Source organism: Panthera uncia, chromosome C2 (genome assembly GCF_023721935.1).
Source record: "Panthera uncia isolate 11264 chromosome C2, Puncia_PCG_1.0, whole genome shotgun sequence".
In the NCBI taxonomy this organism is placed as follows: Eukaryota; Metazoa; Chordata; class Mammalia; order Carnivora; family Felidae; genus Panthera; species Panthera uncia.
Window position 1 is genome coordinate 144,479,953 of NC_064810.1, and position 24,774 is coordinate 144,504,726.

The following is a 24,774-nucleotide window of genomic DNA, read 5'->3' on the forward strand; positions in this document are numbered from 1 at the left end:
TTTTTTCTCACAGGAAAACTATTGGGTGGATATTGCTAGCTTCTTCAATTCTTAAGACAAAAAAAAAAGTGACAGAGGACAAAATAAAAATAGAAACCGACCGTTTTGGGGCTGTGAGACTCATCTACCAGAGCTGTCGCTCGGGGGGGGGGGGGGGGGAATGAGAGGAGTCTCTAACCGATCCCATCTCAGAAAACCATCAAAACACCATCATGCTGCCATCACCCCCCCCCCTCCCCCCGCCATAAGTCCTCGCTGCTGTAGGGACATACCCAACAACACCTTACGCTGCTCGGACTGGAGTAAACGGAATACAACAACCAGAAATTAAAGATGTTCCTAACTTAAGGGGGAAAAAGTTCTCCCTACTTCTTCTCCCTCAAAGTATCTTTAACAAGTTGAATTGGGAAGCTGGTTGTTTCTCGTGGACAGCAATACACTCTTCTGCCGAGGCTAGTGATCGGTACAGCAAAGCGGACAACCATTTTAGGTAAAAAGGACGGATCTGGCCTCTCGAGAATCAGGGTTGGAGGGAGCACTGTCAGGGAACAGCAGAAGGCACAACGATGGATTCACAGGACGGGCAAGGTCACCAGCCCTGGTAAGTACGCTTATTAGGTGATGGCTTCTGTTAGGTTTTGCCCAAGAATGCTGCTGGGAGTGAGAACCTAAAGAATTATTACTAAATATCCAATAACTTACTCGCCTACTCTTTTCATTTTTCCCTAGAGCAAGACCTTAAATATAAATATATTTATTATGATGCGACTCCCCCCCAAGGTTTGTTGAGAAGGAAATGAAGCATACTGCAGTTTTCAACCCTCCCATGCGACCCCACCCAAGGCTCTCAGAAGAACAATAGGGCAGCAGGGCTCCTACCATTTACTCAGCTGCCACCAACTTACCTTCTGAGTCACCTTCACATCAGCTGCAAGTTGATCCACCGGAATCTCATCGTACAGGGAGAGGCAAGTGCTTTCAAGAATCTCACGCCCCCTGTTCATTTCACACCCTGTGAAGGCACCTGATAGATGCTAATGAAATATCTGTGGGCAGGCTCATCCTGCCTCTGGGAGAGCTAAGCTACCAAGTCCCTGTCACAGAATATAATCATGTGAAGCTTGGACAACATTTCTAAACGGTATTTTCTTCTTTAATGTTTATTTTTGAGAGAGAGAGAGAGAGAGCGCACGCGAGCATGAGTGAGTGGACGAGGGGCAGAAAAAGAGGAGACACAGAATCCGAAGCAGGCGCCAGGCTCCGAGCCGACAGCACAGAGCCCGACGCGGGGCTCGAACTCACCAACCGTGAGATCATGACCTGAGCCGAAGTCGGACCCTAACCGACTGAGCCACCCAGGTGCCCCGGAAAACATGCTCCGTCGACCACCAAGACCGTTTGATCCAAGAAGCTGCCTTGGGGCTTTCAACCTCCCAAAGCAGATTTTATGAATGCCCTACAGTTTTCAGGCTACGGTGTTTTCGTCTGGAAGGAAGAACAACCCCTCACACCCGGTTCAAGCACGGCTCCGCCTAGGTCACAGGGTCACATCAATAGGACGGGCGCATCCAAAGCCACAAACAACAAAGTTCCCTCGCGACGCAAAGTAAAATTAACAAAAGGAAATGCTGCATCTGGCTTCCTTCCGGCCGCCGCTCAGTCGGGAGAGTCCTGCGGGCAGGTGACAGTCCACGAAGCCTGCCAGAGCCCGGCCGGTCGCGAGGATCTGCGGGGACTGCCCCTCCCGGCCCAGGCAGGACAGCTGTCCCCTGCAGCAGGGACCCGGCTGCAGCGCAATGCCCGGGAGTGCCAGCCACCGCCCCGGGGGGACCCTGGCCTGGTTCTGGAGCATGCAGGGCTCGAGCGTGTGAGGCAGGCGCTTAGGTTAGCACAGACCACGTGAAGAAGCCATTATTCAGGGGAGCGACATGATATATTGTAACTGCTCCCATCGCGTCAACGGGCATCGTTTGAGTTTCTCCCACTTGGAGTTAAAACGACTCCCATTTCAATGCAAACAGGAGATTCCTCGTGGGTCGGATCGCATCGCACCCACAGCAGCTGCCAGACACGAGAACAGACGTGCCAGGCGCACGCCGACCCGCTTTTCCCTCTCCAGGCAACGCTTCCGTTTTATGATTTGGCTCCTCTTGAAACAAAGAGACGAGCAAGTTACAAATACGATTGCTACGTTTCGGGACAAGCGAGAACACAAGCCACGCAGGTGCCGAGAGAGAACGCACGGCTCGCTTACCTCTGGCTCTGGCTGCGGGCTTTGCTCGTCTTCGGCGGAGTTTGGTAAAATCGCCCAGGTTACGTTGGCGCTGGCTGCGGGCAAAGAGCCAAGCGTCCCGTTTCTCAGCTGCTCCGTGGAATGTGACTCGGGCCCGTGCCATCCCAGGATGTTCTCTGAAAGAAAGACCCGGGATGATGCCTGGGATTTTCCAAGGCAAGCATTTACGGCTCAAGAGAGACCCGTGCCCCACTGTATAAGGAGGCTGACCCGAAAGGGGCCCAGGAAGTGGCCTGTGGCAAATGTCAGTGGGCCTGTTTTGGATGAGGTACCAAGGGCTGTGCAGATCTGGATCTATTTATAAACTGGAATCTGTACAATGGCAATGCCAGATTCACCACAGGCTGGCTCTTTCCCCGTCTTTTGGGGGGGAAAAAAAGTGCATTCACCAAAGCCAGATTTTCTTAAAGGTGTTTTTCTTAATTTTTTTAATCTTCAAAAAATATTTATAAAAAGGGGTGCCTGGGTGGCTCAGTCAGCTAAGTGTCTGACTTCCGCTCAGGTCATGGTCTCACGGTCTGTGAGTTCGAGCCCCGCCTCGGACTCTGTGCCGACAGCTCGGAGCCCGGAGCCTGCTTCGGATTCTGCGTCTCCCTCTCTTTCTGTCTCTCCCCTGCTCATGTTCTCTGTGTCAAAACAAAAATTAAAAAAAAAAAAATTTTTTTTCATTTAAAAAATTAAAAATATATATTTATAGTGAAAAACAAGTCAAATTTGATCAGAAATGGGCTGCTCACATTGTGGCGTAGATGCCAACTGATGGGGCACCTGGGTGGCTCACTTGGTTAAGCGTCCAACTCCCCGTTTCGGTTCAGGTCGCGATCTCACAGTCGCGGAGTTCGAGCCCCTCATTGGGCTCCACACTGACAGTGTGGAGCCTGCTTGGGATTCTCTCCCCTCCCACTCTCTGCCCCTCCCCGACTCATGCTGTCTCTTGAGTGAGCTCTCTCTCTCTCAAAATAAGCAAACATTAAAAAACAAATGCCAACTGACATCATGACCACGGCTCTGAAAAGGTGCCTGCATCACGTGCCCCCGCCTCTGCCAATGTCAGGAAGCCCCTAAGGACACATGTTCATTCCACCCGAGCAAGAAACGTTTTACAAACACCAGTCTCGTAAAACAAAAGCATTTTTCTAATCTTCCCTCAATCCTTGGGGGAAAAACAAAAACTTTTTTTTTTTTTTTTTTTTTTTTTAGCTCTCATATGTTTATTTCCGAGTCAGGTATTATTACAGACTATCTATATATACTTACTAATGGGGACAGGAGTGATGGCAGGGAATTCCCTTTCCTCTTGCGAATAGCAATTCCACCATTCGAATAAGAAAAGATCTCAAACTCAGCTGACCCTCCCTCTGGAGGCTATGTTCTTGGTCTAAGAGCAGGTATAAGGGATGAAGAAAAGGTGGGCTGAAGTGGATCCTGCCTTATGGGCACTAGAACTCGACCTCTCAGGGTCTCAGGAGTTCCACCTGTAAAGTAATCATACCCATCAACCTTTTCATTACAGTTAGTCAAAGAAAAACCTGCAAGTATCCCAGGCTTTTAACACTGGGGAGACTCTGGCTGATGGAAACAAAGTAACAGAGGCAGATCAAAGAGCTGGATATGTGCAGCGTGCCTGTCGCTGTGTACGGGATTATCCTACACAAGCATAGTTTTATGCAGAATTTTTTTTTTCTAACTGTCAGGTGTTCGATCACATAGCTGTGGCTTAAAAGCCTCAAGTGGCTCCTCGTGGCAACTGGAACATAATCTAGCTGTTTGGCTTGCAAGACTGCCCAGTCTCATTTCATTTTCTCTTCATTGCTTACTGGGCTCAAGTCAGGCTGGTAGTTTTTCCATTCCTCAAGCGAGCCAAGTTCATTACGGTCAAGAGCCTTCGCGCCTGGCGCTCCTCCCATTCAGAACACGCCCCCCCCCCCCCCCCCAGTTCTACCTGGGGGAGAGCTCTCCTGCGTAAATCCAGGGGTTGACTCAAACATCACTTGCTCAGAGAAGCCCCCTGGGACCTCCCCATCCAAAGCACCATCCCCAAAGCACGCCCGGTCCCGTCAGTTTACTGTCCTCACGGCACGTATCTAAACTCCCTATCTAAGCTCACCCTGCTCATTTGTTTGTCTACTGTGTTTCTCTCCTTCCCAAAATGTCAGCACCTGAAAGCAGAGACAATATTGCCCCTGCTCGTGGCTGTGTCCCCAAAACCTAGAATATGGTCTGACACACAACATGCGGTCAATAAATACATGCCAAATGAATGAATGACTATTAAGACTTTCAGAGACAGTAAATTTCAAAAGGAATGTGAGTTTCACAACCTCCTAAAAGTTAAAAAAAAAAAATGAGAAATGGCAAAAAGAGAGAGGGAAAGTAAAATGGACGGTGGTCGCAAGGGGAAGGGGAGTTAGTGTTTAATGGGTATGGAGTTTGTTTCACAAGATGGAGAGTTTTCTAGAGGTTGGTTACACAACAATGTGAAAGTATTCAACACTGTACTGAGCTAGATACTTAAAAAGAGTTAAAATTGGTAAATTTTTTAGTATGTGTGTTTTCCACATTTTTTAATGGCAAAATGGCATCTGTATATGAGTTCTTGAGGCCATTTGAAAGAAGGTGAGGAGCGCCTGGCTGGCTCAGTCAGTGGAGCATGTGACTCTTGATCTTGGGTTTTTACCTATGATTCCCATGGTGGGTGTAGAGATTACTTAAAAAATAAATTTTTAGGGGCACTTGGGTGGCTCAGTCAAGCATCCGACTCTTGATTTCAGCTCAGGTCATGATCTCATGGTTTGGGAGTTCAAGCCCCACGTCAGGCTCTGCACGGACAGTATGGAAACTGCTTGGATTTCTCTCTCCTTCTCTCTCTCTGTCCCTACCCCTCTCTTGCCTTCTCTCTCACTGTCTCTCTCTCTCTCAAAATAAATAAACTAAAAAAAACCCCCAAAAAACTCCAGACTTGGGAGGAGTCCCCATAAATAATAAGATGGATGGGGATACATGGGGCTGGGCTAAGAAAACCAACCCAAAGTTCAAGACACTAGAATCTGCCATGAGAAAGGAGGAAAGAGACTTCTTACACCTGTCTTGCCAACCAACTACTTCTCAGGGACTGAGAGCTGGATTCAGATCTTAAATACTGGGCAACTAGCTCATAAATACAGGAGTGCTTTAAAAAAAAAAAATTAGGGGCTCCTGGGTGGCTCAGTCGGTTGAGCATCCAACTTCGGCTCAGGTCATGATCTTGCAGGTTGTGAGTTCAAGCCCCGCGTCGAGCTCTGTGCTGACAGCTCGGAGCCTGGAGCCTGCTTCGGATTCTGTGTCTCCCTCTTTCTCTACCCCTCCCCCACTCACACTCTGTCTCTCTCTCTCTCTCTCTCTCTCTCTCTCAAAAATAAAGATTAATAATAAATTAAAATTAAATAAATAAATTAAAAATAAATAAAAAATAAATTAAAAAAAATTATACAAGTAGTAAATTTCATCAAGAGTAATTAGGAAATCTTAAAAAGGCAATCAAGACAATGCTCCCTTCATTTTCCCACACCTCAACTCTGTCCCTCCCTCACCTCCCTATCACCATCATTCAGAGGTGATAACCCAGGAGATAATGGGGAGGGAAGCAGAGTCTCACAGGCAGTGACACACTGCATCCTGGGATAGACAAAGGCCAGGACTGGAAGAACAAAGGTAGCAATGCATGCTGGGGAATGTAGTTTTTTGTATACTCTGTGGATTCAGCACAAAGAACCAGTGAGTCAGTACTAACCCGGGTGCTCCAATAAATGATCGCTTAGTTTAGGAGTCTGGATAGGCCTGCTTCATTTCAGGACGAAGGAGGAAAATTCTAACACAGAATAAATCAAAAGGATTGTACCGAGCTGGGGAAAAGAAACGGTATCCTCGGAAGGCTTAGAGGAAGGAAGCACCTCTCTGAAATTCCTAACGTAAGGCATCAGAGAAAACATCGGGAAAGGCATCTCATCAGTACGACACAGAACAAAGGAGCCTCTATGAAACAAGACCAGAAAGCTGGAGGAGAAAACAGACTGAGGTGAAAAAGGAGATAGATGCACTAAGGAATTATGAGGAAAGTGAATCAGCATTAGTAGAGTTAAAATTAACACTGAAACTGGGAAGAAGAATCAACACCATAGAAAGTCAAATAGGTAATATGTGGAGACAAGGAAGCTCCCCCAGGTACAGCTGCAAAGAGCAGCAAGGCAACAGTGAGACAGAAGAGAATCCCAAAGATGCACAACAGAGATCCAAGAGATCCTGATGGACAGAGGGCCGGTCAATGGAACGGAAACAGCAAGTGACGACAGCAGAAAAGAAACAGCCCGAGCTGGGGCGCCTGGGTGGCTCAGTCGGTTGAGCGTCCAACTTCGGCTCAGGTCACGATCTCACGGTTCACGGGTTCGAGCCCCCACGTCGGGCTGTGTGCTGACAGCCCAGAGCCTGGAGCCTGCTTCAGATTCTGTGTCTCCCTCTCTCTCTGTCCCTCCCCCGCTCACACTCGGTCTCTCAAAAATAAATAAATGTAAAAAAAAAAAAAAAAAAAAAAAAAAAGAAAGAAAGGAAAAGAAACAGCCTGAGCTGAAGACAGAGCCGTGGGTGCTGACGATACAGTCTACCACATTCCATCAAAGTCAACGGGAAAAGACACATGTAGGCACAGCCCGGCAATCTTTTTTTAGGCTTTTCGTCGCTGAAATGTCCAACTCATAGGAAAGTAGAGTATAATGAATGCCTAGCTCGTGAAACTCGGCAATATTTTTGAATAACAAACATCAAGGGAATATTTTTCCAATCATTTAAGGCAGAAAAGTTGGACTTGCCTTAAAGGAAAACAAAAGAATTATGAATTTTGCTACAATACTAACTGTCAGAAGATGCAAATAAAAGTCTACAGATTTGGGGGGGGGGGGTCAGGGGCCAGGGGACCATGCTGTCTGGAGCTAACTTACCTTCCCTCTGCTAAAAAAAGTCAACATTTACTGAGCTCTTGCGAAGTGCCAAGGACTAGTGTATACACCTTATATGTGTTAACTCATCTAGTCCTAAAAACGACCCATGAGGTAGTAAGTCTTACTATTATGCCCATTTGACAGATTAAGAAACAGAGGTGCAAATAGCCACTGGGTGGTAAAGTCAAGATTACAACCCAGACAGCCTGGCTCTAGAGCCCAGACTCTTAAACTCTATACAGTGCAGGTTTTCCCATAGCACTAGAGAGACTCAAAAGTTTCCACCTTCTGGGGGTTCAAAACGACCTGCGGACATGTACCAGTATATGATGAACAGAAGCACAATTAGGAGCTGGAGACTAGAAAAGTCCTTTTGGACTGGTAGTGTGCAATGAGCCCAGTTAAACACACAGCTGAGCAGAACTGGCATGAGGGGAGGTAAAAAGGACACCCCCCCCCCCAGGGTGTAAATTTTAAAGTAGCACCAAGACACTCAGTAATCGAGATAAATGACATTTTCACACAGTATTTTTGAACCAAAGTAAATGAAAAGAAAGAAAAGTCTCATAAGACTCCGTCTCCCTTGCCTCACTGTGCTGAATCCTGTCTTTAATTTAAAATTTTGATATTTTGCTCATCCTTCATTATTTTTGCATTAATTTTGGTTTAAAAACATTTCATTAAAACGCCATTTATCAGGGCACCTGGGTGGCTCAGTCAGTTGAGCGTCCACTTTGGCCCAGGTCATGATCTCACGGTTCGTGGGTTCGAGCCCCGCGTCGGGCTCTGCGCTGACAGCTCGGAGCCTGGAGCCCGCTTCGGATTCTCTGTCTCTCTCTCTCTCTCTCTCTCTCTCTCTCTCTCTCTCTTTCTGCCCCTCCCCGCTGCTCATGCTTTCTCGCTCCGTCTCTCAAAAATAAATAAACGTTAAAAAATTTTTTCAAGGAAACAACATCATTTATCTTAATTACATCCGCACCCTTTCAGTGTGTGCTCAAGCTGAGTACCTCACTCAGCTCACCCTAGTCCCAGCCCTGGAAGTAAACTGAAGTAATTTTTCTAAACATGGTTACATAACGGAATGTTGAGTCAAAATTATTTTTTAAAAAGATTTGACCGTTATCACATGAAGTACTGAATTAGTATTAAAATATTAACAACACCTCCCACCACGTTATATTATCAAAAATTGGGAAGAGTATAGCAGAGAAACAGGAAATTGGAAGTAGGTGGCTTACAACTAAACGAGAGTCAAAAAGAGGTGTCATTCTTGACTCTGAGGATTAGAAAAGTATAGGCTAAGCCTATGTTTTTGGCAGCATTGTCTCGAGTAGCCAAATTATGGAAACAGCCTAAGTGTCCACCAACTGATAAATGGATAAAGAAGGTGTGGTGTGTGTGTGTGTTATTCATCCACAAAAAAGAATGGAATCTTGTCATTTGCGATGACACGGATGGGGCTGGAATGCATTCTGCTAAGCGAAATGAGTCAGTCAGAGGAAGACAAATACCATATGATGCCACTCCTATGTTGAAGTGAAGAAACAAATGAGCAAAGGAAAAAGGGAGAAAAAAAATATAGGTTAAAGAATGCTCCTGAAAAATGTACTGTAACCGCTACTAGGATTTATATACGTACTTTTCCCAAAACGCCGAAGGCGATGAGTCAAGGAAGCAGACTATGTAGCAAAAGAGAGAGAAAACAAGAAGGTGACACGGAAGCAGAAAAACGAAAAGCATGAAGGACACCAACAGAAAAACACCAGTTGAAACAAAGAAAGAAGTCGACCACGTTACTCTACTGAAAGACAGACTCTCACGATCGTGTCCTAAAACAAGATGCAAGTCTAAACCATACTTCATCAACTCCTGTTCCGCACCACCACGTCTCAGACACTGGTCTGTCCCCCGCTCAGTGGTGTGTCAGATTTCATCGCCAGCTCTTCCTTCTCAGCAGCAGGGAGGATAATGGTGCGTTTTGCTATCGATGGTGTTTGACGGGTGAGGAAACAGGGCACACCTACAGCAAGTGAGTCAAGAAAGCTCTAGGATAGATGGTCGAGAACAGACCAGGACATCCAAGTGAAATGACAACTGGGAACAAATATTATCAGGCACCTGCTGACAGACCGTCAAGCCAAGTAGCCGGAGATCTTCAAAGGTGATACAACAGAAGAGAACAGGAAGGCGGAGGGTGGTCCACCAAATGGCATCTCCGGTCCTCGAAACAGGCTCTGACACATGCCTCCACTCCTTACACGACACACCGAGGTAGACAGAAGCACACGGGAAAGAGAGAAAGCAGCTATACGTGTTTTAGACCAACGAGAGGCAGAAAGAAAGCAACAGAGGATTTAACCGTGGGCTTTAAGGTCTGACCGTGAAACTCTTCTAATCCGTCCTTGGCCCTGGGTTAAGCCTTGCCTGGAGTGCTGAGAGCTGCGGTCCCCATGCCGGGGCTGGGAGGCCACTCTATCCAGAGGCCGGTGACAGATGACAGCACCTGTCCCTCTTCCTGCAACACAGTGAATCCATGCCTCCTACACTCAGTAAACCTACGAGGGTTTCCCAAAATAGAGTAAGCTTAATGTTTACAAACTTGGAGACAACATAAGGCACGTTTAAAACGGAAAGCGAGGATGTTCGTGTCTAACTGCTTTCCTTAGGGAGAATCTGCCACCCAAAAGCTCTGTTTGGACAGTTGTAACAACCACGAAAGAAGTCCGCCCACCTGAAATATTCTACAAAGTTAGTTTTTCTTCTTTTCCCCCCAATACGCTATCTGCTGGAGGACTCAGCACGTTTCCATCTCGGCTTTTAACCACAACACAAAGGAAGGTGACTTATGTGGGGCACACTTTCACCAGAAGCAGTAGGTTATCAGGAAAGAAGGTGTAAGAGACAGAGACAAGGTGGAGAGAGAGGAACACCAGGAGTCTGAAGGCATCTCTGGAAGGAAAAAAAAGGAAAGAACCAGAAACGAAAAGAAAAAAGCACAGCGGAAGGAAGGCCACCGGCCAGAGAGCCCAAGAAGGCTTTATGACAGTCTCACCTCTTGGACCCTTTTTGCCAAACCCCAAAATGGAAAGACCAACGCAACTGGCTTCCTGACCGACAAGCCCCACGGATCTTGAAAGAGAAGAAAAAGTTACTGGAAAGACAAGTTAGGGAAAGCACATGCAACTCGGCTCTGGTTCTCCTCTTCAGTTACGCATCTCTTGATCTCTCGTCCTGATTTATGTCCAAGGGCACGCGGGGCACCTACTGCAATTCCCCAAGGCTCTGCGGTCACCTGCTGTGGCAGCTCTCATTCCAGAGCTTTCTCCCAACATGCCTTGCACCGCTCATTCTCTCAGCACCCAGCTCTTGCCTGGCACTCGAATGTGCCTGTCTGGTTACGAGTCTGCTCTGCCTTTGAACCATGCTCCCTGGACCAGGACCTGCAAGCAAGGAAGTGACCAGAAGCACTGCCAGCAGAGTACTCCACACCCCGAAACACTTCCAGGGTCTCGTTTCTCTCCCGCACTGGCCACCCACCTAAAGCCCAGACCCCCAAGGGGCTCAGCCTTCTCCAGCTGCGGGTGGAGTCCTGTCCACCTTTCCGGGAGGCACGCATCTAGACCCGGGAGAACAGATGCCCACCTGCCCCGCCCCCATCAATCATTTGTCTCCATCAAGCTATTCAAGGAGATTTCGTGGTCACCAGGAACAGAAATGCAGAAGCCTTGGCCGAAAAGGCAAGTCCCCTTATTAATCTGAATTAGAAACTTCCCCATAAATGGAAGTTAAATGAGACATTTCAGGCCACTGCATCTTAGAGACGATATCAGAGACAAGTCTAAGAGTCCACAACCCAGAGGTGGCAGGCAGACAAATACTGAAGTCTTTCTGGATTTCAGTCGGTGGCTCGCACGCTCAGTGGCTCCGTGCTTTAGATAAAAGGAGCATTAAGGAGGAACATTTGCAGACAAAGGCTCCAAAGCCAACATGTTGCCCAAAAGATACAAGGAAATACTACGGAAGATGAAACGCTGGAAGACCACAAATTAATTTTTGATTCAGAAAAGGGGCGAAGAAATAGTGTGGGGGGCAGAAAGCAAAGTGGCTTAGGGGCGCCTGGGTGGCTCAGTCGGTTGAGCGTCCGACTTCAGTTCAGGTCACGATCTCGCGGTCCGTGAGTTCGAGCTCCGCGTCAGGCTCTGGGCTGATGGCTCGGAACCTGGAGCCTGCTTCCGATTCTGTGTCTCCCTCTCTCTCTGCCCCTTCCCCCATTCATGCTCTGTCTCTCTCTGTCTCAAAAATAAATAAACTTAAAAAAAAAAAAAAAAAAAAAAGAAAGCAAAGTGGCTTGAAGAACAAGGCGTCCATTTAGTATGCTGTGGGTAACCTGTGCCTCCCTGCCCATCGAACATTTAAAGGAAACCCTGACAGAGTTTCGCTTTAATGGGATTTTGATTTGCGTCAACCCAGGCTGGCACTTCCTTAGATACAACTATTATGTTTTTATCAGGGGGAGTCAGGCTGCTGTAACTACTATCAACCTCAAGAGCCCTGAGATTCTCAACAGAGGTATTTTGTGGTGACGCTCCCCAGGTTGCCACATTCTCTTATTCCGCTAGTTTGAGATTCTGGAACTCCATTTTAACGGCAGGCAAGCATGATGCTTTGGATGAAGGAAGGAATTCAATTCTTCCCCCAATGTTGTCAACAGATTGGAAAGACACGCGCAGAATGTTTCAAAACGTAGGGGCTGTTACAGGAAATGTAATTTTTAAAAGGGTTAAAAGTGAAAAAGAGGGGCGCCTGGGTGGTTCGGCCGGTTGAGCACCCGACTCTTGGTTTTGGCTCAGGTCATGATCTCATGGTCATGGGATCGAGACCCACATCGTGCTCTGCACTGTTAGCTCAGAGCCTGCTTGGGACTCTCTCTCTCTGCCTCTCCCTGTCTCCCTCTCTCCCTCTCTCTCAAAATAAATAAATAAACATTTTTAAAAGCCGAAAAGATGACAAGAAAACAAAATAACCACCGTGATGCCTCATGCTCCCTCTATTCTTCAACCTTCAGCCAAATCCCTTGGTGACAATGGTCAGGGGGACCCTGGGTGGCTCAGTCCATTGAGCATCTGACTCTTGGTTTCGGCTCAGGTCATGACCCCATGGCTCTGTGGGTTCGAGCCCCACCCTGGGCTCCGCACTGGCAGTGTGGAGCCTGCTTAGAATTCTCTCCCTCTCTCTCCCTCCCTCTCCAACTCTCCCCAACTCATGCTGTCTCTCTCTCTCAAAATAAATAAATGAACTTAAAAAAATGGTTAAAAGGAGGGGAGGGGAGGGGAGGGGAGGGGATGGGGGATGGGTGAAGTGGGTGAAGGGGATGAAGAGGTAGAAACTCCCAGTCATAAAATAAGTCACAGAGATGAAAAGTCCAACATAGGGAATAGAGTCAATCACACTGTAATACACACTCACGGTGGTGAGCATTTTGTAATGTATATATATTGTCATTGTAATTGTAATGTGTATACAATCGCTGAATCACTATGTTGTACACCTGAAACTAATTTATTCTAGGGCAGTAGGTCAACTATGCTCAATTAAAAATAAAAATGAGGAAAGGAGAACGGGAGAACGTTAGTGACCAGTAAGTCTGTGGACTGTCATTGGATGAATATGCTTTTAGCGTGAATATAATAAATATAGCGACAACAAAAAAAAAGTGGCTGGAAATAAGAGAAGATGGAAAGTCAAATGGGGCAGGGGCATGGGCACGGGAACGGGCAAGGAAGATGCAAGGAGGTGACGCTGTACAAGACACAATTTCAGAGACACTGCTTGGTCCTCCCAGATCATTTCCATTTCAACCTCTCATTACCTCTGAAATTCCACCTTGAGCCTTGTCCCTCCAACCCCCTAAATCAGGAAAAAAAAATTTAGAAATCTGCTAGAAACTAACCCTGAAGGAAGATGTAAGGGCTTCATTTCAGGAGTAACAAAATGGTCCGAGTTTACATTTACCGGTGAAAGATCCTTTAATGTGCCCATTAGGTTCCAAAGGCCAGAAGTTATGATATACTATGGGAGAGATCACGGACACCTTGAATAGCCTCCAGTATAACTCAGAATCTGCCCAAGCCCCAACAGGGCCACTGAGACTCCATCCAGGTCAGAAAATGTCAAGGAGTCTCATGGGGACTTCAGCATTAAAGTTCCATTTTTCAAGTAGAGAAGAAAGAAGAAAGAAAAGCAGGTTTCGGCATCTTTACTCTGTGCCTGAATATACACACATCGTCTCCTAGGCTGGATCCTGCACCAGAAACGTTTTCTTTTGTTATGAAGGACATTCACAGAGTAACTGGCAAAATTTAGTAAGGTCTACAGACTGGGGAATAGGATGCATCCATGCTAATTTACTGTACTGTCATTGTATAGGAGACATTATATCAAGGACATGATATAGTCTTTTTTTTTTAAGGAAATACATTAAAGCATGAGAATGAAGATATCATTTCTGCAACTTACTCTGAAGTGGTTAGACAATTATAATATGCTATAGAGAGAGAGAGGGAAGGTGATGAAGCAAATGTCATAAAATGTTACTGTTGGGGCAATTTGGAGGTGGATGTAAGAGAATTTTTTCATACTATTCTTGTAATGTTCTGAAAAGTCTGAAATTATTAAAGAGAAAAGTAAAGAGGGGCGCCTGGGTGGCTCAGTCGGTTAAGCGTCCGACTTCAGTTCAGGTCACGATCTCACGGTTCGTGGGTTCAAGCCCCATGGTGGGCTCTATGCTGACAGCTCAGAGCCTGGAGCCTGCTTTGGATTCTATGTGTCTCTCTCTCTCTCTCTCTCTCTCTCTCTCTCTCTCTCTCTGCTCCTCCCCCAAATAAAGAGAAAAGTAAAGAAAACAAAATACCCGTCTGTGAGAAAATTGTGACGTGAGCAAGATAGTGTCGCCGGCCCCCGTTTGAGGTCCCCAGGGGCCACCGGTGGTCTGTTCTGAACTGAACAAAGGCCCAATGGGGAGTGCCCGTCTCTCACCTCAGCTCTGCTGCTTAGATGAGTGGCCATGGGCCAGTCATTTTCCTGCTATGAGCCTCAGCATCTCATGCGAACGAGGGGCATGATGCATCTAGTCTGTGACGATTTCAAAAAACGGGTATCAGAGGCCAAATACTAGCGGGATCGGAGCTCAGTAACTGATGCTGGGTACGACACCAAGAAACTTCTCTGGAAAACCAACATCCCTCTTAACCTCAGTGAAACGGAGGGCAAAGAAGACCTGAGAACAGCATGAATTACAGACTGTCGCTCAGACCCTAGCTTCTCTTTCATCACCTAAGTTGCCTCGTTTCCTCATTAAGTGAGTCCCCGGCAACAAAGCTCAAAGAGGCGTCTGTTGGGTCTCTTCATTCTAATGCTTTATAATTACACACGACATGACCGGCCTCGGCTATGTTCACCTTTATCACTGAATTTAATCCTCACTAATACCTTCCTATCTGCTTATTGATTAAACACTCCTCCAAAAGGATTGGGCATCTTAAGGGAATGCCTCATCATCTCCAGGTCCTTGATCAAGAATTAGAAGTGTTTCCAGTGTGTGCTTCAGAGAAACGCTCGTGCAGGTCCACGAGGGGACACGCAGGTAGGTAGGCGCTGAGCGAGGCGAGCCGGGCAGAACGCAGGAAGCAGTGCGGGTGTCCTTCGGCAGAGTGTGGCGCGAATCACGGTGGACGCACATGGCAGGCGCGGTCAGAAAAATGGACCGTATGGCAATGTGTCTCAAAAACGCAGCGCTGCGTGCAAAGTCACAAATGGAATGAGGTACAGAACATGACAGCAGCAAGTCTAAAAGGAGTTCCGCTGTATTCGTGTCAACGTGTTGGTTAAATGTTTCATGGGATGTGAGAGTTCTAACTGGTCAAAGGGAAACACATCCCAAATCTGGGTAGAGAAGGAGGGAGGGACAAATGCGGAAACAGATGGAATAAAAGGGCGGACAGAGGGGGGCGCCTGGGTGGCTCAGTCATTTACGCATCTGACTTCGGCTCAGGTCACGATCTTAAGGTTGGTGGGTTCGAGCCCCGCATCGGGCTCTGTGCTGCCAGCACAGAGCCTGCTTCAGACCCTCTGTCTCCCTCTCTCTCCGCCCCTCCTCCGCTCAACGCTCTTGTGCTTTGTCTCTCGAAACATAAATAAATAAAAGCATTTAAAAAAAAAAAAAGGATCGGCAGATGGAAGGTGGATAGATGGAAGGTGGATAGATGGAGGACTTAGAGGAGGAAGGCCACGGGGGCAGACGCACTCACACGCACACACACGGGACTCAGTCGCAGACACAGCAGGGCCCGCTGGAAGGTCTTACCTGAGGCCCCCGGCTTGTGGCCGGGCTGGCCCGCCCGGTGCACACTCTGCTGTAGCAAGTGGAGGCACTCCCCCAGGCAGCTGAGGGTAGCGGCGGAGGTAGCTTTCAGGAGCAGCAGATCCTGGTCCAAGGCGGTGAGGGGGCCAGAGCCGGGCAGAGACTCGATGGCGTGCACGAGGTTCTTCTGCTGTCCTTCCACCTGGTTCATCATCTACAAAACGGGAAGAGACGGCACGGAGGGGAGAGTGAACGGTCCGCCTTTCGACAGGCTGGGGAGCAGCTCTTCACTAAACCAGAGGACGGCACAACAGAGGGGAGTGGGGAGAGGAACGGGCGCCCCCAGACCGCAAGTGACATGGGAGTCAGCTCGGAGGGTGTTCAGTACACAGCAGTCCTCGGACGAGGCGGGCCAGGTGACATCTATGTGAATGTAGCCAAAGGCACACAGCAGCGGCTCTGATCGCAGGAGCATTTTAGAACTGTCCAGCTGAAAGGGCCCATCAGGGCCATCTGCATGTATCATTTTACTGGTCCCCTGCAGGCAAGTGAACAATAAATACATCAAAGGGAGAAGTCCTTGGAGCCACCAGTAAGGCTCTTGAAATGTGAAAGGTTATCTGAGACAGGGGATGAGGCACAGCTTTGCCTCAGAGCTAGGCTGAGTCTTTGCTTTTCTTCCCAGCTCCAGCACCCATGTCCTTGGCAGTCTTTTTGAAGTTCAAGAAACGGAAGTGAAATTTCAGGCCGGCATGGGTAGGAGTGAGATCACAGTCAAGCCAGCACTGAACCACACCACCCCAAAAATGCTAAGTCGGATGAGACTTTCTCTCCCAACACCGTGTGAGACACCAGGAGGAAAGAAAACCCAGGAACTCTAGGGCCAGCCCTCCGTCAGAGCCAAAGCTAGGACAACCGTAAAGAACGGCATTTTGTGCCCTGGATTCAATTCAGAAGCGGCAGATAAGCCAGAGGCTAACTGCATCTTCGAATTGACACATCAAGGAGAAAGGAAGTCAAGAGCTAGAAAAGAAACTTGATGGGTTCGCTTGTGAGGTTCATGGCCCTCACGTTCCACAACTTTCCAAACAAGATGACGTGCAACGAGCACGCATCTAGCAAATAAGCAGTCACTCTAAGGAGTGGGGGAGGCAGAGCAACCCGCCCAAGGTCCCGGGGGCTGCTCAACAGCACAGGCTACAGCCAACTGCTGGCTTCTAGACTCTGGGCCATTGTTCTTTCAGCCCCACCCCACCCCCACCCAACAACAGCCATCCTTAATTTGAAGCCATAACTCGCTCTGTCACTGTCTTCCCTGGAGGATCCTTGCTTTATCATCATGATGGTATCAGGTGGGGAGAAGCAATAATTCTCTTAAAGGCCGCTGGACTTGGACACAAAACTCATTCTGTGCTACGCCTTATTTTCCTATTTCTTTTTGAAAACAGATACCTGCTGTGTCTGTGTAGTGATCTGCTGAAATAAAAAAAAATTTAAAAAAAGCAAAAAACAAAAACCTCATCCATTGCAATTCTACTTACCAAAATAGGCGTCATTACTTGAAAAGATGTTTTTTTTCTAAATCACTGTTAAGGCTATTGCACAGACATGGCTTGGAGTTGTCACCTCAGTGTGCACGCCAATCCTTGGGCCATGCAAATTATTATTTTTATTTTTTTTTTTTTGGCAGATAACAGAGGTCACATCTGGCCATTCTGGCTCCTATAAAAAAAAAAGTACCTGGGGCACAACAGGGATTCAATAAGTATTTATTTCTGCCTTCAGGTCTTTGCTTAAAAGCCACCTCCTCCTCAACAAGGCTTCTTGAACCACATTATTATTATTATTATTATTATTATTATTATTATTAGAGAGAGAGAGAGTGCAAGTGAGTGAGGGGCAGAGAGAAAGAGAAAGAGAGACAGAAGCAGGGTTCACCCAAAGCGGGGCTTGAGCTCACCCAAAGTGGGGTGGGGGGGGTGGGGCTTGAGCTCACCTGATATGGGACTTGAACTCACAAACCATGAGATCATGACCTGAGCTGAAGTCAGATGTTTAATGACTGAGCCACCCAGGTGCCCTTGAACTACATGATTTAAAACTGTATCTCCAGGGGCAGCTGGCTGGCTTGGTCGGTGGAGTATATGATTCTTGATCTCAGGGTTGTGAGTTTGAGCCCCACATTGGGTGTAGCGATTACTTAAAAATAAAATCTTAAAAAAAAAAAATCCGCATCTCCAGCCCAGCCCTTGGCATCCCCTATCCTCATTACTAATTATTCTCCATAGCACTTACCACCTTCCAACCTGACTTAAAATTTACTTATTTATTGTGTTCATTTGTGCTAGTATGAAAGTAGGGACCATCGTATCTGCGCTGTTCAAGGGTATATTCCAAGTAGAGTAAAATATCTGCGGAATGAATAAATGAATCCCTAGTCACGCGCTTCTCAGAGGTACAAAAGAACTGACTTTTGACACAAAGTCTACAGCAATCATTCTATGCGATTAACAACAAACGGCTGAAGATTTAGTAAAGAATAATACCTTCATTATAAGTTTAGGTTCACCAAGAAATATTACCAACTGGCTAAATTTAAGTTTGCAGTAGATAAAGTGTTTATGTATTCTCTGACAGTTCTATATATAGAACTAACAGCAGTAGATTTTGAGCTATTTGTCGTAGTCAACATTTCCGCAAATTCCTACCATAAAATCTTGTCTTAGAAAATTGATGTGTTAAAAGGGAAGAAAATGTAACGAAGAAACATAATAAATTATGTTCTTGACTATTATGGATGATACCATAACGTTCAAGAGAAAAGGTGAGTAAAATCAAGCCATTAACGAGATGGGATACATTTGTTTTTAATCAATAAAAAGAAATGTATCCCAATTGTATATAGTATTGAATAAAATGTGAGGTAAATCTCAGGTAATAAAAACACAGAACTGACTTCTAGAATCTTCTACTCCATCACAACAGAGACACATGCCCAGAAATGGAATCTGCTCTCTGAAAATATTCAAACTAAGCCTAGCACAGTGCTTGACACACATTGTGGACATTTCCTCAAGATTCATTTTTGCCCCCCTTTCCATGTGATGCGAAACAGAACTACTGTTTAATGACACAACGGATGTCACCCTCACATGAGTTTCATCAGGCTCCAAAAGAAATTGAGTGGAGCCGCAAAGAAAGGCGGGATTCCAAGTCTTGTGATTTAACGGTATATCACAGTTACTGTGGCTCCAACATTTCTAAGACCAACAGGCACTGACGAAGAGGTTTCATCAGACTTCAGAAGAACAAGTTTCAGCTTTATTCCACATCTACTTTTAATTAAGGGCACCTATGAGAAGATGGATGTACATGGCACCAAAAAGCTGGACGCAACAATACCAACAGCAAGTTCTTCAAAGCACTCCCTCTCTCCTTCAAGGTTCCTACAGGCTCATCGACGGAAGAACAAGGCACAAGCACCTACGAGTAGGCTCACCTACTGCCACCAGCCTTTGAACCACTTACCTTAATCACGCAAGTCTCAAACCAGAGCCCTTAACGCTCTTTCTGGAGCACACCAACATGAGTCATTCATGGTCTTTAAAAACAAAAACAGGGGCGCCTGGGTGGCTCAGTTGGTTGAGCGGCCGACTTCGGCTCAGGTCACGATCTCGCGGTCGAGCCCCGCGTCGGGCTCTGGGCTGATGGCTCAGGGCCTGGAGCCTGCTTCCGATTCTGTGTCTCCCTCTCTCTCTGACCCTCCCCCGTTCATGCTCTGTCTCTCTCTGTCTCAAAAATAAATAAACTTAAAAACAAAAACAAAATGCACCAAGTTTCGTCTCTTTCTGGCATTCCAGAATCTGGGGCATCAGCATCTTATAACATAGGTGTACAGGGTACCCCCAAATGAAATTTCAGAGATCCACACCTGAAAATGTCAGCTCTGAGGTTTGTAAAATCAACCATATGTAGGTCACATTGAACTTCACAGATAAGCAAACTTCCCGGCGGGGGGGGGGGGGGGGGGGGGGGGGGGAGAATGCTATGCTATGGCCCATTTTTCATAGCACAAATAATGGTATATGCACTACAAAAAACAAATCATAGGAGTTAATGCTAACAAAATCAGTGGCTGCAGATTTTATTGCTTTATTTCAATAAAACTGTGTAACAGATTTCAAAAAGGAGTCAGCAAGCCTAGCTAAGTCTCTTCTAAAACAGGGTCGGGGGCCATCAGGGAGGAGGAATTTACGTGCATTCTAGAACCCATGAACTTTTTTCCAGCTGCAAGCCTGCAGCCTGGACTTAACTCCCTCCGCACCCTGAGGCCTGACTCATTGGCATTCTTCACTTGGAAAGGAGCCAGTGAGCTCTGACAAGTTTCAACCCCTAGTCTGCATATTAACCCCACCAATCCCAATTAACCTAGTTTCAATCCCCGTTTTGTAGAGAGGATCGAACAGAGAACTGCGCTCAACCTTCTGCCTTTATAACTCCACCCCTTCTCTGTCTCCCTTGAAACAAGAGTCAGGTTTCTACCAGAACTGTGTCTCCGAATTGCAATTCTAATTACCCAAATAAATGCCCGATGACTTCAATTTTTAATGAATTCTTTCTTGGTTGACACCTGAAACCACGATAAAGAGACTAAAACCTAAGACATTCAGCTCAACGAGCTTAGGATTGGGCTGAAGAGAGACCTGAAGGGGGCAGACGGCGACAGGGGCTTCAAGGGTCTCGATTGCTTCAGACTGTTCAGAGCTGCAAACCCGGGGGCAGGTTTTCAGAGAGAGGCCTGACAGGCCAGATATCAATGAACACCAGCTCGGTCACTAATCCATTAATAATCAAAGGATCAGCATCAGGCACCTCCCAAACATGGACTCCGCTTCCTAAAGTTCTCAGGGCCTGCTTGTGCGGTTGGGAGAGCCTCCCGGGCTCACAGATTCCCAGTACCTTCGGTGACTCAATCTGTCAGGCTTGGAAGTAGACCAGTTAGATGCCAACTTCAAGGTGGCCTTGGTTTAGCATTTACCCTTCACCTGGTGGAATTCAGAAGCCGCTTTTAAGTCTCCCCTCTGGGTCAGGGATCAGTTCTTGGCAGACTTAGGCACTTCTTCACGTGGCCAAAGTCCTCAGTTAAGGTTCAAAGCCACGCTCCAAGGATCTTTAGAACACACAGACACATTCACACAAACACAGAGACCTCACTGCCTCCATTAACATATATTTACTATTCCACTGTCCTCATTAGCATTACTTTAATATTCCAAGAGACTCCCATCCCAAAAATGGTTTGATAGCTCGTTATAGAAGCTTCCTGAGGGGCGCCTGGGTGGCTCAGTCGGTTGAGCGTCCGACTTCAGCCAGGTCACGATCTCGCGGTCCGTGAGTTCGAGCCCCGCGTCAGGCTCTGGGCTGATGGCTAGGGGTCTGGAGCCTGTTTCCGATTCTGTGTCTCCCTCTCTCTCTGCCCCTCCCCCCTTCATGCTCTGTCTCTCTCTGTCTCAAAATAAATAAATGTTAAAAAAAAAAAATTAAAAAAAAAGAAGCTTCCTGAAACGTCCATCAAATCCGTAAAGGAAACTGCCAACAGTTTGTACCCTAAAATCCTTTGAATGCCTTGCCTCAAAATCATTGCCTAGTTTTTCCCACCAATCCCGAACTGTTGTATCTTGATCTGTACCTAACTGGAATCGAGCCCCTGTATTGTAAGCCAAACTTCAAATTCTCGAATTCTGACTTTGCCCTCCCCACTCAGAGACACGGACAATGCCCTGTGGATGTGGCGTTCTCCTTTACAGTGGTAAATAATAAAGGTCATTTTGCCTCATCAACAGATTGTGTGGTTGATATTTGGAGAGCTCGCATTCCAATCTCCAAAGATTTCCTCCAAACTCCTGAGTGTCGGAGCACGGTAAGTCTTGGCCTCACACCTGAACAATCTCTTCTCCCTGCTGACTTTCCTACCTGACATCCGACCTTCCTTCTTACTCCCTCTCGGCACAGCACCTCCCCGGAATGATAACCTACCAAGAGTCTCTTTAGGCGGGGTCCTGGGCCCCTTTGGGACACCTCTCTCTATCCATCCAAACACAGTCCTAAACACCATGTAGACCCCAAAAATCTCTCAAGGCTTATTATGTAAGCAAGAGAAAGAAAACCCCATCTAGTGGACAGATCTTACCAAATCCACATCTCCCAATAGGGTTCAGAAAGCTGACAGTGGCCATAAGGGACAAAGATGAATGGGAGGAAATGGGGCCCATCTCCAATGGCGGGAGGCTGCGGGCTACACACACGAGGTTACAAAGAAGAAAGTTAAGAAAACACAGGATGAAAATGGAGAAATCAGTGTAAGGAACATAATGCTCTAGAATATAAACCAAAGGAAAGAAAAAAAAAGGGGGGGAGGGGGAGAGAAGCAAACATCTCCAAAAAAATTGACCATTAGGTCTTCGATGGCCTTCATGCAGGGGTCAGCAAACTCCTGTAGAAGGTCAGATAGAAAATATTTAAGGATTTTTGGAGCCACTGGGTGTCCGTGTGAGACACGGACTCCGCCACTGCAGCCTGAAAGCAGTCAGACCAGGTACCCACAGATGAGCGTGGCAACTTGTTCCAATAAAACTAACATCTGAGCCACCTCGGTTTGGGCAGCAGGTAGTTATTTTTCTCATTCACGTCACGTTGCGATTTTACCGGTTCTTGGCAGGACAGTGATTTTCTATTGTAGCCTAGACATCCTGGCTATCACGTTCGGAGCTTTTAAGTCTGATTTGAATTTTTTTTCTTAGTAGGCAATCAAGTTTATGTTTAGCGTGCAGGCTACTTTTACGGCGTGTGCCTTCAAGAGCAATTAACTTCAGAGCCTCTGTGGCGCTATTGTGATCTGCTTAGTCTATCTCTTGCCTCAAGGGCCTCCACTGGTCCCGCTGGTGTGGAGGGGACAGAAGGAGGGTCCCCAGACCTGGTGCCTCCAGGGGGGAGAGAGCATCTTCGGCTTTCTCAACAGGTGCTTGTTCTGGAAGGATCTCCCCTTACCCTCAGCTCTGGGTGGTGGAGGGGAGAATCAGGGCTGGAGTCATTGTTACGCCTTAGGACATAAAAGTCTGCCTTCTTTGCAAAGCTATGAAAGTGCAGACATCCTACTTCCACTTCCAAGTTGAAGACTGCTTTGTAAGCAGATCTAAACTGGCCAAATGGAAGAGTGCTGAGCACTATCCATTCATCTTTTTGGTAACAGAAGCTGCTCTTCCTTTAGAAAATTGACAGAGAAACCCACTTTGCTCTGGGCTTCATGGTGTCATCACTGATGCGGACCATCACTAAATAACTTAAGCCATGGCTCCAGATTTTTCCATTCACCCCATTCCTAGGAGGCAGGACAGGCTAATGGCATTCTTAAGTTCAACATGTTGACACCTGGCCTTTATTATATGAGATGAGGGGGACAGAAACCAAAGACAAGCGTGGTTGAAAGATCAGGGCGCCTGGGTGGCTCAGTCCATTGAGCGTCGGGCTTTTGATCTTGGCTCAGGTCATGATCTCACAGTTTATGAGACTGAGCCCCACGTCAGGCTCCGTGCTGACAGTGCGGAGCCTGCTTGGGATTCTCTCTCCTCTCTCTGCCCCTCCCCTGCTTGTGCCCTTTCTCTCTGAAAATAAACAAATATGAAAAACATTTAAAAAAAAAAAAAAAAGAGTGGTTGAAAGACCAATCCAGAGATGAAGGAGATCCAGTCTGTTCTGGTCCCTCCAAAGCTTAAACAAGTATGTGATTGCTATCAAGCTTCAGTGCTATTTATAAATGAGCCCATGCTGGGCAAGAGCAGAAGGCAAAGGCAAAATTCTGAAATGTGCACATACACATTCAAACACTTTCTGAAGATGTGGGATGAGTCTGCTCTATTTCTTAAAAACAGATTCCTGTCCTATCTTCCACCTTTGGGTTTTCTACAATCATTTCCTCACCAACCCCAGTAATAACCCCTCACTGCACACTCATGAAATGCAGATTTTATCTTTTCAAACTCCTAGAAAGCAAACCCATACTGAGATGTTCAAGAAATAAGAGATAATCGCATTCACAGCCAAATGACTCGTAGGGTTCTGTCGGTCTGTCACTTTCACTTCTCCAACAGGAAACTGGAGGAAAACTTCATAGAGGCCAGATGTGCTGGCTGAGGTCACCTGTCATGGCTGTCCCCACATTCCAATACCCTCTACACGACGAGACACAGCCCTGTGTACTTCCTCCTCTACCCTTCTCATATTCTGGAAGCAAAATACTACTTCCTGCCTCATAAAACAATTATGATCAATTTTCTTCCATGGTTTCTTCATCCTCCCCCCACTTTGCTACCACCTGGAAATAGCTTGGCTCTTTTTTTTTGGGGGGGGGGTTGTTTTGTTTTTTGTTTTTCCCTGATTGCAAAAGGCTGGCTCACTCCATCAGCCACCATCCCAACACAATCAGTCAGTGAAAACAGTTACAAAGAAGGAAGTAAAAATTACCTGTAATCCCACTTCCTAGAAATAAGTAAAAGCACCATTAATAGTCTGGTATTACTGTGACTCTTCTAACTCATCCTGCACAAATTATTTTATTTTATTTTTTTTTCTTATTTAAAAAAAATTTTTTTTAACGTTTATTTATTTTTGAGACAGAAAGAGACAGAGCATGAACGGGGGAGGGTCACAGAGAGAAGGAGACACAGAATCTGAAACAGGCTCCAGGCTCTGAGCTGTCAGCACAGAGCCCAACGCGGGGCTCGAACCCACGGACTGTGAGATCATGACCTAAGCCGAAGTCGGACGCTTAACCGACTGAGCCACCCAGGCGCCCCACAAATTATTTTATTTTAAAAGGATCATCCCTTATAATTTTTTTAACTTTTTATCACTTAGAATGAATCATCTGTGATGCCTTAGATTGACTTTAAAATAATCTGAGATTTTGGAAAGGGGCAGGGAGAGTGGGGAGGAGTAAGGATAGAACCACGTTGGCTTTGGGGGTGCTGCAGCTGTGGGGGGGGACATGGAGGTTCAACATCATCTTCTCTAATGTGTTCTGTTTGAGATTTCTCCGACGGGTACAGTTTTTTTTTTTGTTTTTTTTTTTTTATAAATAGTGGGAAAATACATTG

General features: G+C 46.6%; 1 protein-coding gene across 2 annotated transcripts in view; it reads right to left on the minus strand.

Annotated features, from left to right (window-relative positions):
• The window catches only part of OSBPL10 (oxysterol binding protein like 10), a 256,126-nt gene that overhangs the window by 63,882 nt on the left and 167,470 nt on the right, over window positions 1-24,774 (minus strand). For both annotated transcript variants that reach the window (XM_049629891.1, XM_049629890.1), the window contains exons 5-6: window positions 15,626-15,836; window positions 2,255-2,409 (exon numbers count right to left, since the gene is read on the minus strand). In XM_049629891.1, coding sequence (XP_049485848.1) covers window positions 2,255-2,409; window positions 15,626-15,836 — 366 coding nt within the window. The remainder of the gene's footprint in view (window positions 1-2,254; window positions 2,410-15,625; window positions 15,837-24,774) is intronic.